Source organism: Copidosoma floridanum, unplaced genomic scaffold (assembly GCF_036245765.1).
Source record: "Copidosoma floridanum isolate Cflo_tuat_1 unplaced genomic scaffold, Cflo_Japanese_pri ptg000001l, whole genome shotgun sequence".
Lineage (NCBI taxonomy): Eukaryota > Metazoa > Arthropoda > Insecta > Hymenoptera > Encyrtidae > Copidosoma > Copidosoma floridanum.
This window is the reverse complement of record NW_028321878.1, coordinates 13,690,294-13,707,772: the sequence shown is the minus strand read 5'-3', so window position 1 is coordinate 13,707,772 and position 17,479 is coordinate 13,690,294. Positions and strand designations below refer to the sequence as shown.

The 17,479-nt window shown below is 36.3% G+C and overlaps 3 protein-coding genes across 3 annotated transcripts; 1 reads left to right on the top strand and 2 right to left on the bottom strand.

The window, feature by feature from the left end:
• Positions 1–599: 599 nt before the first annotated feature.
• Positions 600–6,884, bottom strand: LOC106640565 (fatty acyl-CoA reductase 1). The gene is made up of 5 exons (XM_023392745.2): positions 6,566–6,884; positions 3,934–4,453; positions 2,725–2,914; positions 2,006–2,251; positions 600–1,093 (listed from the first exon to the last, which is right to left on the bottom strand). Exons 1-5 carry the CDS (start codon positions 6,833–6,835, stop codon positions 742–744), a joined length of 1,578 nt encoding a protein of 525 aa, XP_023248513.2. The 5' UTR covers positions 6,836–6,884; the 3' UTR covers positions 600–741.
• Positions 6,885–7,161: 277 nt separating this feature from the next.
• Positions 7,162–17,061, bottom strand: LOC106640552 (fatty acyl-CoA reductase 1-like). Its single transcript, XM_014354625.2, has 5 exons — positions 16,786–17,061; positions 13,109–13,628; positions 12,791–12,980; positions 8,978–9,223; positions 7,162–7,537 (listed from the first exon to the last, which is right to left on the bottom strand). The coding sequence occupies exons 1-5, from the start codon at positions 17,059–17,061 to the stop codon at positions 7,186–7,188; spliced, it is 1,584 nt and encodes a 527-aa protein (XP_014210111.2). The 3' UTR covers positions 7,162–7,185.
• On the top strand, positions 9,872–11,986 carry LOC149376045 (uncharacterized). The gene is made up of 2 exons (XM_089590245.1): positions 9,872–10,031; positions 11,033–11,986. Exons 1-2 carry the CDS (start codon positions 9,985–9,987, stop codon positions 11,838–11,840), a joined length of 855 nt encoding a protein of 284 aa, XP_089446371.1. The 5' UTR covers positions 9,872–9,984; the 3' UTR covers positions 11,841–11,986.
• Positions 17,062–17,479: the final 418 nt, after the last annotated feature.

Genomic DNA, 17,479 nt, shown 5'->3' with positions numbered 1-17,479 from the left:
CCATTTATCGAAGATACTGTTTTTGCCGTGACGATGGCGATGACGATTGTGCACCGTTTTAAAAAAACGATCGAAAATTGACGACAAAAACGCAAATGTACACCGGCAATTATGCGCACGAAAATACTGTGACAAAATGTTTGAGCAAAGAAAAAAAAAACGACATACAATATGGACAACAACAAGAACTATCAAAAACAATAAAGAGTATTATTCTATATAACGATGATTACTATTTCTTTATTTGTTAAACCCGATAAGCCTATACCCGATACTCCTCACTTCCTACCTTGGCAAGTTCACTCATTGTTCATGTTACAAAACAAGTCTTTCTATTTTATTATCAACAATTTAAATCTAGATTTAAAAAAATTTCTTAAAATATGTTCGAGGTCATCCACAATCCAACAAAAAATGAACAACTACAAGCTCTTTAAAGGAAAAACGACAACGAGGAACCGCAGGGAGTTATCGACCTTGACACGAGGCCGTCGCACTTATCCACCCTGAGATATTTAATAACAGAATTTCGTTGAAAAAATTTGGAAAGTTTTCGTTACATTTATCAAATTTATCACTGTTGACTGGAATCCACAAAATTATTAACACACAATTTTATTTTACAAAAGTTAATTCTACAATTCAAAGAAAATAAATACAACACTGAGTGAACAACCGGTCGTAAAAAGAACAAACATTAACGATTACGAAAAACAAAAAAACAACAACAACAAAAGCCACTCAAAAGAGGGTAACGAACGCGTAGTACACAACCAAACCGAGGACAGCGATGAGCCCGTAACAGGCGCACTTGCACGGGCAGCGCCGGCAGGGGCAGCAGCAGCGCTTGCCGGCTTCGTCGCCGGCTTGGAAGACCTCGTGTAGAACATTGGCTCGGATGCCGCGCCAGAAGGTGAGGAAGTAGTCGTCCCAATCGAGCCGGCGAACGTCACCGTCAAAGAGCTCGCGGTCCCGACCGTTGAGGCGCTCGTACGCCTTCAGCGTCTCGGGCATTCGGACCCGCCAGTTGCCCTCGGTGAAGCGGCGCAACCGGCACATGTCGCCCATCGACGAGCGCACCAGAGACCAGGCTCTAAAATCATACATTTGTGATGAGAAGATCTCCTTTATTCTATAGTATTGAATCAAATGATCTTTATTGTTTTCTAGACTTTGTTTTTATTTCAAGTGGGATTTTTTATAGGTTAGGTGTACATCAATCGCTATACGAGAGAAACAAAGTAATCTGAAAAAAAAAATGATATTACTGCTTACTCTAACCATTGTTTTTTTAAGGCAAAACTTTTTATAGCTACACTATAAATCGAATCGTGTTCAATTATGCGTTTAAAGCGTGTCGTTACAATTTTTGTTTTTTGTAAAGCACGGTGGCGTAGATGAGAATTTGAAGAACAACCAAATCTATGGTGCACCAAGTGGTGAACCAGTTCAATGAAATTGGACACTTTTGAATGGGAAAAATCAATGTAGGAAAAGTGTAGAGTGAAAAAACTTGGCTGTCACAAATTTAACACGCTTACAAGTAAGTAAAATCTGTGACAGAAATATTTTACTCTCTTAGAGCCTTCTCATGTTAATCGTTGAACAAAAACAATAGTTTAGTTTAATATCATAGGTGCAATAAATAGTAAAGCATCAATTTGGTTGTTCTTAAAACGTTTATCAAGACTACTATAATGCGTTTTATAAAAACAGAAATTTCGATTACCAAATTTTTTCGACGATTGTTTGTTATACGCGTCTTGCACAACAGAGTGTACATTCGAGGTTTATGACTGCGATTGAGATCAGGAGATGAACTTATCACCTGTGCTTTCATGCAGTTTGAATGTGATTTTCAAAGTGATCCATCGCACAATGCGTTTTATGTTTGGAAACAGTAAGTATATTTCACCCTAAGTTGATAGATGATGCAAAAATCGAAAATCAAAAGTGTACGTGACTTTATATCGCTGCTTGCGTTATCGATGCGCGCAATACTTACTCCGGGGGATTTCCGTGCAAAACCGTGAAAACATCGATTATCAAAGCTGGCAGGTAGTCGAGTAATATGCGCAGGAAGAAGTACATGACGTAATTTGTCGCGAACACGACGTAGGGCATGCGTTTGCTTTTCGAGGATACCAGTGCGCCGGGCTCGTTCATGATTTTTTCCTTGATTTGCCTCATCGTGACTGGCTTCTCGTGACTCGTGCCGAAATTGTACACGAAAGCTTCGGGCTCGGTTTGCCTGTAAATAAGTTTTTTAAATATAAATTTACAACATTATGTATTTCTCGGTATTTCTTTTGGAGGGGGATAAAACAACGAATGGTCTTGCTCATTAACGTGGACAATTTAAAAATCCTTCAAGGAAACATCCCTTTTCGTATTGCATTAATCTTTTTGTAATTTGTTCCAATGGTTATTATAAAATAAGGCCCTGTACTGAGTCACCGGTTTTATCCACGCCAGTGTATGATTAAAAGTAACATTGAAAAATGCACCCGAAGCTCCATCTGAGTTACGTATGTATAGTTTCGATCGGCATGTTAGAGCCTACAAAGCTGCACTTAGCTACGGACAGTAAGTGATTATTTAACACGTCAAAATTTTACAAGTGTTTAAAAAAAAATGATAATCACATGTCAACATACAGAAATGAGCAGTCATATTTTAAAACACATTTTAATTGTAAAAGCTGTCTTGCCCAACAGCACTTACCAGCGGTCGACAGCGTCCCATGCACAGACGATCATGGCGTTCGCGCTCATATCTGCGGGCACTATGTCTACAGGATAGTCGATACTGTAGACCACGTGGATGGCACCCATCGCGATTTTTATGAAAAAATCGGCGGGCCCGTTTTTCGAGTCGCAGTAGCCTGGCGTTGGCTCCTTGTACGAGGATATCACTGCAATTCACAGTAAGGGTTAATTTTTTTGCTTTAAAAAATGGCTTATTTAGAAAACTTTTTATGAAAAGTAGTTTGTCAGAAAAATCCAGAGAGAGATTCTTTATTCTTTCGTGGATATACGTATCAGTGTTTGTGCCATGTAAATTTCAATATTAAACAAGATTGTTGTTCACAATCAGTTGGAGCTCGAGCAATCTCGATCAGAGGTTACTAAAAAATAAGTTTCATTGGTATACTTGTAACTAATCTAAGCATGGCATTTACTACAATATGATTCCCTAAACGAGATGTTTAGATATTGAGAACAGAACAGTAAAAAAAAGCAGTTAACTTGAAAGAACAGTTTTTTCGTCCACATTACGGAAGTCTAGTTAAAAAATCACATAGTTTAAAAAAGTGCATCTTTTTATTTCTTTCTGATTTTTAATTATAATTATACAAAAATAAAATTAATAGAAACCTTTTAAACTAAAAAATGAGCCAAAGATTTAATAACCAATTTTTAGGACGTACATGCAAAATAAAAAAAAATATAATTAAACGCTCAGTATTAAAAAATCAAATATATAACGAATACGTTATTTTTTTTTCAATTCGCCAAACAGTTCATTAAAATGTTGTAGACATTTAATCTAAATAATTGTTTGTACTCTTGTTTATAAAAAATTGTTAAAAAATATTTGACAGATCTATCTAAAAAAAATTAGCTAGGGGAAGTCCAGTGCACCAATGAAAAAATGTATGTTTGATTATAAAAGTCTCTATTGAAATCGTAGCACTGATATTGATAATCAATTTGAAAATCGTATCGAAAAGTTCTTAAAAATGATTTTTAAGTACAATTTAATTGAAAGTGTCAATCACTCGTTGATACTAATACTCGTATAGACTTATCAGGTAACTTTCTTTAATTTCCTGTTGTAAGTATGTATATAAAAAAAAGCCAATGCTACAATTACGCGTGACCAAAGCAACCCACCCTCGTGACAATAATCAAACAAAAAAGCCACCCCTACCAACGCTGGGCCTGAAGACGCAGCAGGCAAAACTGGCCCTGCCAGCGCACTGGCGCACGAGCTCCTCAGCCGTGGCCTTGGTAAAGGTAAAGATGTTGGGCCAGTGTCCGAGCAGCATCCTCAAGGACTCCTTGGTCAAGCCGGGCTTGGTCTCGGTGTCGGCGGCAATCATGTCGTCCACGGTTTTCAGATCGGCCGGTGATCGGTAAAACTTCTCCTCCACGACCCGCTCGGGGCAGTGCGAGTAGGCGCTCGACACGAGGACGAAGACCTTGAGGCGCTTGCACTCGCGGGCGAGCTCGAGCATACGCCTCGTTCCGTGGACGTTGGTCTGGAGAGCCACGGTCACCTGTTCGTCGAGTCGTGGGCTCGAGCCGTTGTGGAATATCACACTCGTCTGCTCAACGAGGCTCTTGTGGTCCTCGTCGCTGAGCCCCAGTCTCTCTTGCGTTAGGTCGCCCTTGATCGGTATCAGCTTCGACGTCAGATCGACCTTTGCTTTTCTGAGGCTCTCGAACACCTGTAGTGCGATGAATATGGTTTTTTTTTTTTTGCCCTTTGACTGCTGCCTCCCTTGATTAAATCGAATCAGCGAACGATCCTATGGTTTCGTTGGTAAACGCTACTTTTAACGATAAATCGGTGCATCTCGTGTAGTTTGGTGATTTTTCAATGAATATTCTCTAACCTTTTAATGAAATTTTATTGAATCGTTAGAGAAATTTTTATGTATCCATTTTATTCGTATCAATGAACATACACCGCAAATTATTGAAATTTCACTGATTTAGAGTACTTAATCGGTGTTTCTAAAATAAATAAACATTAAATGGTCGAACGATTAAATTCTTGAAAAACCGGCTAAATCTACTTTTGTTATGATTTTTTGAGGTGAATTTATTTCTAGTAATTTCGAAGCGATTTTGTAAATCGATTGGTACGTGGGAGATACCGTAGAGATCTATGTCTGACCAAACTCGAACTGTTCTACTTAAACTTTTGGTTCCAAGTTTTTCGACAACTCCAGCTTATCCTTTACATCAGTCATTAAAAAAAAAAAAATTGAAATAATTGTTCCTATGAGAGAATTTTTATAAAATATAAACTATGATTTTTTCACAATGTAAATGATGTATTAAATGTACATCCAACTGAGTTTTGCAACCCATCAACTTACTTTCGAAGGTAAAATTTTTAGTAAAATTCGTGCTTGAAATAATACTATCTTTTGTCTCATCTATATCCCACGTAGGTTTTGTTTATCTATACGCAGTGATTTCACCGACTTAGCTTTCTTTTTGTAATAATTTTGCATGACATTATGGTGATTTCACATCGGAGAACGCGTTTCGAGTCAAATTCACCTCGATTATTGCAACGTTACCGTGCGACTCTACGGATATCTCAAAATCTCAGCGAATTTCCACTGTCAAAGCATCCAAACTTGTCATTAATTGGTAATTTTGAATAAACATTGATTATTCAACAGCTGGAATAAAATATGTTCTCGAGAAGGGAGCTCTTTATTGTTGCAAAAATGACTAACAGTGTTAGCATGCCGAGAGAAAAAAAAATATAATAAAAATTACTATGTTAACCCTGTAAACTGGTGATATTACGTCTACTACATACTTTTTATTATTTACAATATACTTTTTATTGCAAAACTAAAAAGTAATTTCTACTCGTACTAAAAAAGTTACAAACAAGTCACTAGTGGACAGAATACCACCAGTTAAGAGTGTTAGCGTAGTAACTTCCATAATTTCTTTTATCTCAAGCACTTGTAATATTTTTTAACAAAGGTCCTTATGTAGTTAAGGAAAAGTGACAGTTCACATTTAAAAAAAACAATCTTCATAAAAAGTTACTAAAATATACATCTTCCTAATGAACTTTTAATAATATAAAGTTTTTATTATCATAAGTTGTGTTCTCTTGATTACAAAATACAAGACAAGCACAAACGGACAATAGTATACAAATCATATACTCAGTTGACAAAGTTGCTTAAATTTCACTAGAGGTTGTAAAAAAAGGAACGTTTGGTGCACCAAAAGAGACATTAAGGCTTGACTTTTAAATTGATTTCATACTTCTTTCTTTTGCGTCATGTAACCACTGAACGACATCAAGTATAAGTTTTGACGATTACGGATCAGGTGGAGAGTCGCCTTAAGTAACCATCCCATGTACACACATCGTAACTGCTGCACTTCATGCTCGGAGAAAGCATTGTGTCGAACATTTGCACTTGTTTGAATAACCCATTATCAAACCGAGTCGGTTGCATAAATCGAGTGCGCACAAACTCTTCAATATTTATACACGATTGAATATGCGTTTACCGATGAAAAAGGCACAATGAACGAAAAAAAAAAAAAAAAAAAAAGTTCCAAATGAGCAGAAAATAAAAACATCACCTTTGTCCCCCAAAATGCCACTCCCAGCGTACGAATTATGCAACAAAAAGAACTTTCGGGAAAAACTCGGCCCGAGTCATTTCCAAGCGACTAGTTTGAATAATTCAGCCCCGCCTGATGCATAATTCACCGCCGTGCGGTGCAGCTCCGATGACGATTGCTTTCCCACGGCAAAACACTTTTTTTTTTTTTTTTTTCTCCATACTCACCGGATCGGCGCGCAACTTGTCGCACTTGTCCCGAAAATCCTGGCCCTTTTTGACCCTCAACAGCACGTACACCCGGTCGAGACCGCGGCAGCTCCTCAACAGCTTCTCCAGCAGGCACTTGCCCAATAGATCGGTACCCCCGGTCACGAGGATGCTCAAACCCCCGTAGAACTTGGCCACCTCGCTCTCGGCCTTCTCGGTCGCCTCTTCGTCCGCCACCCTCTCGATGTCGTCTTTCATCCTCCGGTAAATGGTATCGACCACCGACATGTTTGTTGCACCAACTTCGGAGCTCGAAGCCAATGTCGCGCCGATTCGAGCCGAGAAGCGCAACTGAGGGGCCCGAGAAGCGCACGGGTGCTATTTATTCGCGAGTCGATTGTACAGCCGATCGAGCGAAATTCGCGCTTTTTGCTGACGCACCGTTGTGGTAGGTATTGCGCAACGCCCGTCACGGGAAACGGAAATACGGGCACTTGCCGTCGTATGACCAAACAGAATGAGAGAAGGAAAACAAAAAAAATGAAGGGGATGGGAGACACGAGTCAGGGATGAAGAAAGAGCACAGACATCGTTTGGAAATATGGTTAAAAGATGGATTTATTAGAGCAACTTTCGAGTCAAAATATCATGGCGGCCGAGAGCAGTCGGTAGGCGTGGTAGGCGAGGAGTAGCCCAAGCCCGATGAACACGCCGTAGTGGAGAAGCTTCAGTCTACGGAAGCGCAGCCGCATCTGGGGCACGTTGTCCATGGACTCCTTCATCATGTAGATGCGGGTACCGCGTACGTACCAGCCGATGAAGGTCGCCCAGTCGAAGCCGCGCATGTCGAATTGGAAGAGCTTGCGGTCCTCTGGACCGAGGCGATCGTTCACCTTCATCGTTTCGGGCACGTGGATGCGCCAGTCGCCGTTTGTGAAGTAAAAGATTTTGTCCAGGTGCTTCGTGCCGAACCAGAACAACGAAAGACACCTGCAAGAGAGGGTTCGTCAGTTGGGGATTTTTTTGGTGTTTTTTTGTACAAATTATTTATTGGCTTGTGAGAGGAGACAAATTTTTTGTGTATCTTTGAGTAACAGATTTCGATAAATACTTTTGTATAAAATTTTTCGTAATAGTGTGCGAAAAATAGGTGTTTTCCAAACTATTTTTAGTGCGGCACATCAAATTTCCCACACTGCCCATGAAAAAAGTGTGTGGAAAACTATTTTCCGGTGTGCGGCAAAGATTTTTTATTTTCCAGTGTGCGGAAAACTGTTTTCCGATGTGCGGAAAATCATTTTCCACACTCCTGAAAATATTTTTGCAAAAATTTCTAAAAAGTTAACGAAATATCATACGTTATTTGAAATGACTTTTCATACTACCAGCAAGCTGTGTTACTGACACGAGATAAGAGCCAAATCATGTAGCCATCCATTTTCTCTTATAAATTGTATTCTATTTAACTATAATATTTAATTAAACAGTTGAAACACAAGATTTTTCAAATAAAATTGCAAAATTGTAATAAAATTAGGTTTATTTATATAGTTTTTAAAAAATAAAAATGATTGTTTTTTGAAGAACGATTATTTTATTTATTTTGTAGTCGGGGGGACTTCGCCCCCTGGTCCCCGACCACGGGCTGCCGCCCCTGGACCCCGCACAACCTATCTTGTGAGTTAATTATTTTTTACTTTATATTCAACTATTTTTTAATAATTCAGAAATTTATTATATTAACATTATTGTATCCAACTCATACGGATGAATAATGCAAAGTGCATAAGCTTCAAAATTTAAGATTAAAGTATTTATATCAATTTTCCTCACACATATTACGAAAAATGTTGTACGTAACTCGTGCGGACGATTTCCCGTACTCGTGTGATTGACTCGCACTCGTGGCCGATGCCAGTAACTTGTTCCCAGCAACTTCGGCCACTTGTGTGCGTCAATCACAACTCGTGCGAGAAATCTTTTATTCCGCACTTGTAACGTAAATAACTATTCAACCAAAGATATAATTTCAAGTGCATTGAGCTTAGAACATTTGATAATTACTTTTCTTGTTATAACCTAATGGATTTTATTGTCATATATGTTACCAAACATCTATTTCATCATGTACAGCATTTCACTAAAGACTAATCATGTGCAATACCAAGAAATGCTACGAGACTTCTCGTTTTGTCTCGAAATCTTCAGTTCTCATCTTGGAAGTCTCGGTCTCGTAATTTTTTTGAAAGTCTCGAAGTCCCGTTAAAAAATTTCAAGACCTTAAGGACTCTCACAAGTCCCAACAAAAGTTTGAGACCTGAAACTTTCATAGGTCTTGAAGGAAGTAATCCAGGCTTTCAAGACTTTTGTTCATACATTTCATTACCATGACTTTTGCAATGGTAAGTCAATAACGCATTATAATATTACCTTGGTTTTCTTCCTGTAGCCAATAAAGCCAAATCCGCTAGCAGAGCCGGAATGAGGTGAAAAAGTATATGGCAGATGTAGAACGATAATTTATGGGAGCAAAAACACTGGAATGGGTACCATACTACATGCTTGGAGCCGACTCTTTCAACTTCATCGCGCATGTATTCAAACGCTGTATCTAAGTACATGGGCTGAATCGTACTGCTCCCGTAATTATACACAACTGGTCGTTTCTCCTTCATCCTGTGAACAAAAAGCCAAAACGCGACCTTTTTGAGATGCAAAATTTGAACAAGAGGATGAATGAAATAATGTTTATTTTTTGTTTCCTAACTGGACATATGTAAACTAAAAATTTTTTTAATGAATTTTCTGTTTATAATTTTTTTTTTTTTTTTTTTTTTGCAGCCATTTAGACATACTAGTCTATTTGGCTCTTTATTAGTAGAATTTATCTTTATCTCAAGTTAGATTCAATAACTCTCTTTGCTTTTTTATAAGAGAATAAGTTTTGTACTAAATTTTCCACAGAAAAACAGAAAACAGATTCACAAGATCGTGGTCGTGTTAATATAATGATACAAATCAATACTTTTACTAATGTCATATTTTGTTTATTAGTCAATCAATGACTACACTAAAAAAAATTGCACTTATTATTCGAAACATCTATGTCTACTTTTTCAATGGAATCGTTAGTTTCGTAAGGAAACAAACACGGAAAGGCGTCTACAATAATGATAATAACGTAAACATACGCACACACAATTTTCATAATAAAGGTTTGAAAATATCGGTGTGAGTACTTTCCACTGAATTGACCAAAGTTTGCTAAACGATATAAATACTTACGTACTTAATATAACGTTTGCAATGGCACATGTCTTATTCTTAGCTCGCGTGTATGTTAAAATGAAACAAGTTGATACGTATCTAAATAATTTCAAGAAAGTTTGAAATAAATAATTTTGCTCTTCAGAAAATTGACACTGAATTGAAATTAAATGGACGTCCATTTGGTCTTTGTATTATTCGTTAGCACAGTCAGCTTGTAAGTATATAATGTTTCCTATTTGTCTTGACAGCATTTAAACAATTTTTAAAAAAAAGTTAAAAATACAAGATTAAAAAATATTTTAGAAAAATTGTAAGGACTTGTACCAAAGAGTTTCAATAACGCTTAATGTTTCACTACTTTTGTTATTAAACATCATTTGAGTAGTTTATATGCAAAATTTTGTACGTAAATAATGTACCTTTTTGTAGTTATAGTATCGAAACGACACCCAAACAAAAATAATCTCATTTATTTAGTTACTATTAATTATTTATAACAAAATTAACCTATATAATTTATTATATGCTATTAGTAAATCTTTTCAATGGTTATTGTCGATAATTTTTTTTTGAGAAATTGAATTTTAAAACGCGACTTGATTCTGCCATTAAATAAAACAATAAATTATTCTTATCAGCAATAAGTTCATAAAAATTTCTATCAGTTACTAAAAATTGTTTAGTAATTATTAATAAACAGTAACACTTGTAAGCTATAAGTTTAAATTAGTTACAATTTATGACAGTTATTCTTTTTATTTTTTTTTTATTCTTGTGAGATGTCAGTCAAAGAGAAAAAAAAAACTGATGCCAACTAATAACAACCGTTAATAAATTTTATTTTCAGTCTCAAGTTAGACCTTATTATTTCTGATAGTCGGTTATCGTCACTTGTTACTTATTCACTGAGATAATGTTCACTCGGGCAACATTTAAAATGAGGGCCCAAGTTACGTTACTTCAATTTTAAATAATAAAATCTATTTTTATTGGACTATAAAATTTAGCTTGGACTCTGATTTAATATATACACAACAAAATAGAGAGTCTGTATGATATTTTTAAAAAGTATTAAAGATTTTTTCTCAAAAACCTTCAAGTGTTGCACTTTCTGCTATCGAGAAGTAAAGTAAAAAACTGAAAAATCAGCGAATATTAATCAACTATTCAATAATTGTCAATGATCTGCTTAATAATGTTCTCCCATTATTTTAGCAAGCACAATATGCTGGACCCCGAAGTCAAGAAGGTGGTGGACGAGTTGTTGAAACTCGAGCTGAACGAACGAGCTCAGCAGCTGATAGTAGACCTCGTGTCAGCCCTGACTAAGAACGGGGGCAGGGTGACCACACCATCGCCGAAAAAAAAGCTTGCTCTGTCGGTAACTCCTTCAACATCGAAGGAAAAGTCCAGGTCTGCCTCCAAGGATACCTTGAGCATAGATATCCCCAGCAAGCGCCGGTTACTGGGCTCTCCCGAGCATTTGCTGAAGCAGAAGAGCAGCTCGGCGAGAGTGGAAAAGACCTGGGCGCAGCTCGACTCGGCGTTAGAAAAGGTGCACGAGTCGTACTGCGCTTACCGACTGAAACTCAGTGAGGCTCTCGAGAAGTACGAGCAGTTCTACGAAGCGAGCCCGGACGCGAACAAAGTGCGAAACAAATGGCAGGTTTTTATGGTGGAGCACCAGATCCTTGCCAAGCAGTTCGACGAGTACGGAGCCTGGTGCCAGTGTGTCAGGGGTGTTGCCGACGGGGATGAACCACCAGAGGACCAGAAGGTGCTCGATGACGATACGTGCGAGACCCAGGAGATGCACTGGGAGGCGCAGAGAAAAATCAGGCTGGAACGGATCGCCTCGGTGGCCAGAGAGGTTGAGTATTGGCAGGCAGAGGCCAAGCTCGCGCACAAGGATGCTGAAGATGCGTTTAAGAAGTGCCAAAAAATGCGAAAGGTGGTCGAAGAGTTTAAGAGGAAAAGGGAGCGCGAGAATGGACTCTCGGATGAGTTTGTGGATGACGAGTGAGGTTTTTTTTTTAATACAAAGGGGATGTTGAGATTTTCTCCTTTGTTCTGTGAACTTTGAGGTGGAAATTGTTAGCAAGTAATTTGAATTAAAATTTTTCAAAAAGCGAGATCTCAAAACTATATTTAGAGAAAGCCTCAGTTCAATTTTTATGGAATAAACTTGTTTTTTGTGGATTTTTTGGCTTGATTTGAGCAAATAGTGATCCAAGTTATCTCTTTGTTAACAAAAAAAATAACTGAAAGTTTATTGATTTCTCAGAGACAGTACCAAATTTTTCGATCCTGAAAAAACTAGTTGATCACGCTTCAAAAGGGTATTTTAAGATTTTGCGTTTCATTTACAAAATGACCCCCTTTGACATCGATTTTTACACTTTCATTTCACGAGAGCTACATTTGTATTTTGCGGTTTTAAAAGCTGTATCGTTCAATTTCATCGTTTTTCGAGATATTGCTTGTAAAGTAACAATCCCGTTAACTTATAAAGGTTTGTACCAAATAAAAATATATGTGAGGGTATTAGGCTTTTTATGGTTATAAACAAATTTTTTACTTAAACATTTTTTTAAAAACTTTACAACTACGACTTTACAAAGTTCCACGTTTTTCTTGACCATGTCTTTCAATGCTTAGTATACATATTTAAATAAAACAATTAAAATAATACGACAATCTCTGCTGAAAACGATTATGGCATTAAAAATCACGTAAATTTTTTTCATTGTATATAGTTCATCATGAAAAATTTTTTTTTGTAAAAAAAGGCATTATATCAGCTGGTCAAATCCCGATGGATCCACCTCATGTATTTCAAAAACTAAGGTAAGCTTTTGAAAACTGAAGGCAATAACAAGACAAGATGTGAGGCAAAATATTAATCTAAAAATCTTGATACCACGAAACCCCTAATACCGTTATTTTGCACAACGACTTGGTACAAATACTCACCATCGCTCGGGAAGATCATACGTAGAAGCGATCAGAGCATTGATGCTGAAATCAACGGGGATCATGTCCATGGGAGTGTTCAAGTAGTAAGACGTATGGATGAGGCCCAAGCCAGTGCCCAAAAAGACGTAAGCTGGCCCGTTGTTGTTACCGATCCATCCACGGAGCGGCTCGCTGTGCGCAGCGCTAACTAGAACAAGCAAATGTCAACACACCAATCGTATACGTAAAGTGAAAAAAAAAAAAAAAAAAAAAAAAAACTTTTAACTCAAAACTCCGAAAGTCACAAAGTAAATAAACAAACAAACCAACACTAACCGATACTAGGCCTGTAGACTCCGCAGGCAAAGTTGGCTCTCTCCCCGTAGTGACGGACGAGATCCTCGGCGATGGACTTGGTGAAGGTGTACACATTCGGCCACTTGCCGAGCAGCATCTTGACGGCGTCTTCAGTGATGCCGAGCTCGTTCATCGTGTCGGCCTCGATCATGTCGTGGACGATTTTCAAGTCTGCCGGGGCGTCGTAGAATTTTTCCTCGATGTCCTTGCGGTAGCAGTGAGAGTACGCCGTCGAGACGTACATGAAGGCCTGGACGTGCTTGCACTCGAGCGCGAGATCTAGTAGGTCCCTCGTCGCGAGGACGTTAATTTTCAGGGCCACGCTGACCTTCTCGTCGAACTTGGTCGTTGCTCCGCTGTGGACTATCACGTCCAACTCGTTGATCAGCAGGGCTCGGTCTGACTCCGATATGCCGAGTCGCTCGTTTTTCAGGTCGCCCTTTATTGTGACGACCTTGCGCGCAAAGTCCGGCTGCGAGTTCCTTAACCTGCCAAAGATCTAGAATTTTAATAATCATTCGGTTAATCTTTCGTTTAGGAAAACGTTTTTTTTTTTTTTTTTTTTTTCATCTTTATCATTGCTATTTGTATAATTGTGTCGTGTTTATGAAGAAAAAAAAAAAAAACTGGGGATCAAAGAATCGTGTTCCATCGATGGTGCACTTTAGTCGTGTGACTGAATTTATTTGGGGGTCTCTGAAAAATCACGAGGTAGAGTGAGCCAAAATTATAAACGGAGAATAATGTGATGAACATTTTTTTTTTTTTTTTTTAATTGCTAAGTTCTTAAAGTCGAATATTACAAGCTATGGGGCATATTATTTTTGTATTTTTTCATACAAAGAATTAACACTATCACTACCTCTGGTGAAATCCAAAATGTTTAGCAGGTCAAAAGTTACGGACGATTCAAGTAAAGATTTTTTTCTTTTACGTTGTTTCGATATTTCTTCGGAACACTTGTGCTCATATTCTTTTACAAATTTAATTTCAATTCGTTTTAAACTGAAAGTACGCTTAATTCCACAAAAATTGATAAAATGTATAAAAATCCGTAAACTTTTTTTATTCGTTAGAAATTTTTTACTATTATACACCACATTTACTCCCTACTCTGTGATGTTGATAATGCATACATTTACTCTAACGAAAGCAATGAAAGTATACATCAACGCATTATATAGAAACCATAGACTTAACATATTCATTAAATGGACTCATCAGACTTCATTGAGCTTGAAAAATGGTAGGAATAGTATTGTCTGTTAAAATAAGTCATGTCCCAATCTATAGGTATTTAAAATTCAAATTACTTATTCTAGAAAAAAGTTTAACGAACTATGTTTAGTTACCAATTCTAATAGTCGCTAAAGTTTGAAAAATATTATTTAGTACATATCGTGAACTACGGATGTTGTGATGTGTACATATAGCATATTGTTTTTGGTGTTACTTACGATATTTAAATTTTAAATTATTATAAACTGTTAATGCGTCATTTTACAGACAACGGAATTTTCCGTGTCCCCATCGATTGAAACGTCATTTATAGAACTTTTTAGGGATTTATAGAGATTTATAGAGATTTAAATTCTGCTGAACACATAGTATTTTTTTTTGCAAAAGTTACAACAAAAAACATTTTATAATAAATAATTGCTTTTGTTCTAAATAAAAAAAATTGGCTGAATTGGCGTTATGGCAAAGTCATTAATATTTGCATTATTTTTACAACCAATTGTGTTTAGATGCTGAAATTCATAAGTTTTGTACTCTACGGAGGTTGAGGATGTTCCAGAATTTTTTATTCAAATTTTCCATCATGATTAGACAATATCATAGACTTGCGAATTTCTTAAGTTAGTACCTATCTGCAAAATAAAAACTAAAGGCTCGTTACAATTTAGAATTTAGAGTTTTTTCGTCAAGTATTCAGTTATCGAAATGGAAGGTAAAACGCTAAAATATTTTAGGTATATAGCTTGAGTGTAAGGGGGAAGTTTGATTCTTATTTAGTGCGTCAGAACCTCAGTTTTACGACAATTTTTTAAGAGCTCGCAACGGTCTTTTTTTACTCATAATATTACTCATACAAATTTTTTTTGCAAAAATCTAGAGATAAGCCTGAATATTTATGGCTTATTTTGATTTTGGTCACAAAAAATATTTTAAAAATTTTAGAAAAATAACAAACCATCTTTTAGTCTTTGCTCATTGCAGCCTTCAAAGTATGTCGGTTTTAGTGAAAAGAAGAATATTTAATTGTAAAATTTTACAAAAATCATTAAATAACTAAAAATTAAGACAGGTTGGTATTTTAAAACTTTTTGTCGAAAAAATACTTTATATATCCATACGTAAAAAAATATTTCAATGGATTCATAATATTCACAATTTATTAACATAATTTTGTAAGTAAAGGATTTCTTTTATTTACTGCCATCTCAATGTTTTACAACAAACAAACATGTATAAATCTTAAATTATAACTTAATGTTGTTATTCACATCAATTTTAAGCAATTATTGAATATTGCAAAAAAAATGAACAAAGATATTCTTATTAAACATTTCAATAAAGAGTATAGTCACATACATTTTTTTATTTTTTTACATTAGTAACTTTTTATTTTGTTTATTTGTTTATTATTTAATACTACTGTTATGCAAAAGCTAATTTTTTAAAGAAACAAATCAAATTATTAGAACAGAGACTTAATTAAAACAAAAATGAATCCCTCTGTGTTTTATTAAAAAATTGTAATTACGTGAAAAATTAATTAAAAGCAGTAAAAATTTGTCGTGATATATTAATAATTGTTTAGTACATAAAAATTTTGAATTGAATAAATTAAATCTTTAAAAATAATTTCTTATGTCTATAAAAAACCAACAATAGTTATTAAATAATTTTTTTTTTTAACTTTTACCAGTTTCGTTGAAATATACCCATACAATAAAATTTGCAATTCTAATCGTATGTGTTATTCACAAAAGCTCGATTACTACGCTTTTTCATTAAAATTTCGGAATATTTTAACTTGTTCCTAAATAATACATGACATGGGAAATTCTCGTCACTTCCAAAATCGCCATTTCGCGTATATATTTTTTGTTATCTTACAAAATCAGTACTATGAATAGTCAAATAAATAAATTCCAATAAAGCGTTGGCATATAATATAATTTGTATCAACGCCTATTGTGATACAGCTTGATAAGTAATATTTTATTAAATTTAATTTTTACGTATAATATATATATGAATAGGCTTCTAAAAATCCTCAAATTTTCTAAGCAAGTAAATATACAAAATAAAAGAAAAGTTTTTTTCATAAAGTAACTCATTTTTTCACGAGAAATTCAAATGAAGGCCTCACAAAACCATTGTATTGCAGTAAAAATAAATCCTCCATACTTAACGATAAAAATGTACAAACAAATACGTAAGAAAATCTAAAAGGTTTTTAAATTAAATTAAATTTAGTTGCATTTCAAAATGGCTAAAATCAAACTTTACACATTTTCCGCATTAAAAAATTTCCAATCGATCAATCAAAAATTGAAAGGAACATAAATGCGTTAATGGGACATCGATCAAAAAAAAAAATAAAAAAACAAAATAAAAATATAATAAAAATAGAATATCGTACTCACAATGTGCTGAAAGTACTTTTCCATCTTCTCCTCCAAAGTGTCCGTCCCCTTTTGTCTGACGACGATGTAAAGGGCCTTGAGACCCGGACAGACCCTAATAATCTTCTCGACAAAGACCTTGCCCATGAATCCCGTGGCGCCGGTCAACAGCACCGACTTACCCGAGAAAAATTTCTGAATCTCGGTCTGGCTCAGGGAGTCCACCAGCTCAACTTTCCTCGTTTCGGTGTCGTCGTCCATTCGCGCGTAAATACCGTCCATCGCGTCCAGAGTCATGATGTTGCACGGCTACAATGGTCAAGTGCTTCCTACGGATCCAAGTATGCGTATGCCCGGGGCCACCCGAATCACCTGTGCTCCACTGCCGCTCCTACTTACTATGCGGGTCGCGACACCACCACCAGGTATATAACTTCCAATCGCATATATATACGCACTCCAAAGCTTCGTGAAAGAGAGAGGGAGAGGAGAAAACGCACTGGTGGTTGCACTATGAAACAGCCCAGGGTGAGAGTAGGAGAATTTCGATTAAGAACCGTGATGCTCGAAACTTATGACTAACATAACGCATCCTCGACCTTTGCCAAGGCTGTGGGAATGTACGATTAACGAGTGAACAATTGATCAATGCTAAACCCTAAGTTTATACTTTTGCCGATCGATCCTGCATTTGGCCACTCTCTACTGTTACTTT

Coding starts and splice junctions, on each gene's coding strand:
- LOC106640565 (XM_023392745.2), bottom strand. CDS start 6,835: ATGTCGGTGGTCGATACCATTTACCGGAGGATGAAAGACGACATCGAG. Junction 4,454..6,565: donor ACAAGTTGCGCGCCGATCCG/GTGAGTATGGAG, acceptor ATCGCACTACAG/GTGTTCGAGAGCCTCAGAAA. Junction 2,915..3,933: donor CGTCTTCAGGCCCAGCGTTG/GTAGGGGTGGCT, acceptor TGTGAATTGCAG/TGATATCCTCGTACAAGGAG.
- LOC149376045 (XM_089590245.1), top strand. CDS start 9,985: ATGGACGTCCATTTGGTCTTTGTATTATTCGTTAGCACAGTCAGCTT. Junction 10,032..11,032: donor TTCGTTAGCACAGTCAGCTT/GTAAGTATATAA, acceptor CCATTATTTTAG/CAAGCACAATATGCTGGACC.
- LOC106640552 (XM_014354625.2), bottom strand. CDS start 17,061: ATGACTCTGGACGCGATGGACGGTATTTACGCGCGAATGGACGACGAC. Junction 13,629..16,785: donor AAAAGTACTTTCAGCACATT/GTGAGTACGATA, acceptor TTAAAATTCTAG/ATCTTTGGCAGGTTAAGGAA. Junction 12,981..13,108: donor AGTCTACAGGCCTAGTATCG/GTTAGTGTTGGT, acceptor TGCTTGTTCTAG/TTAGCGCTGCGCACAGCGAG.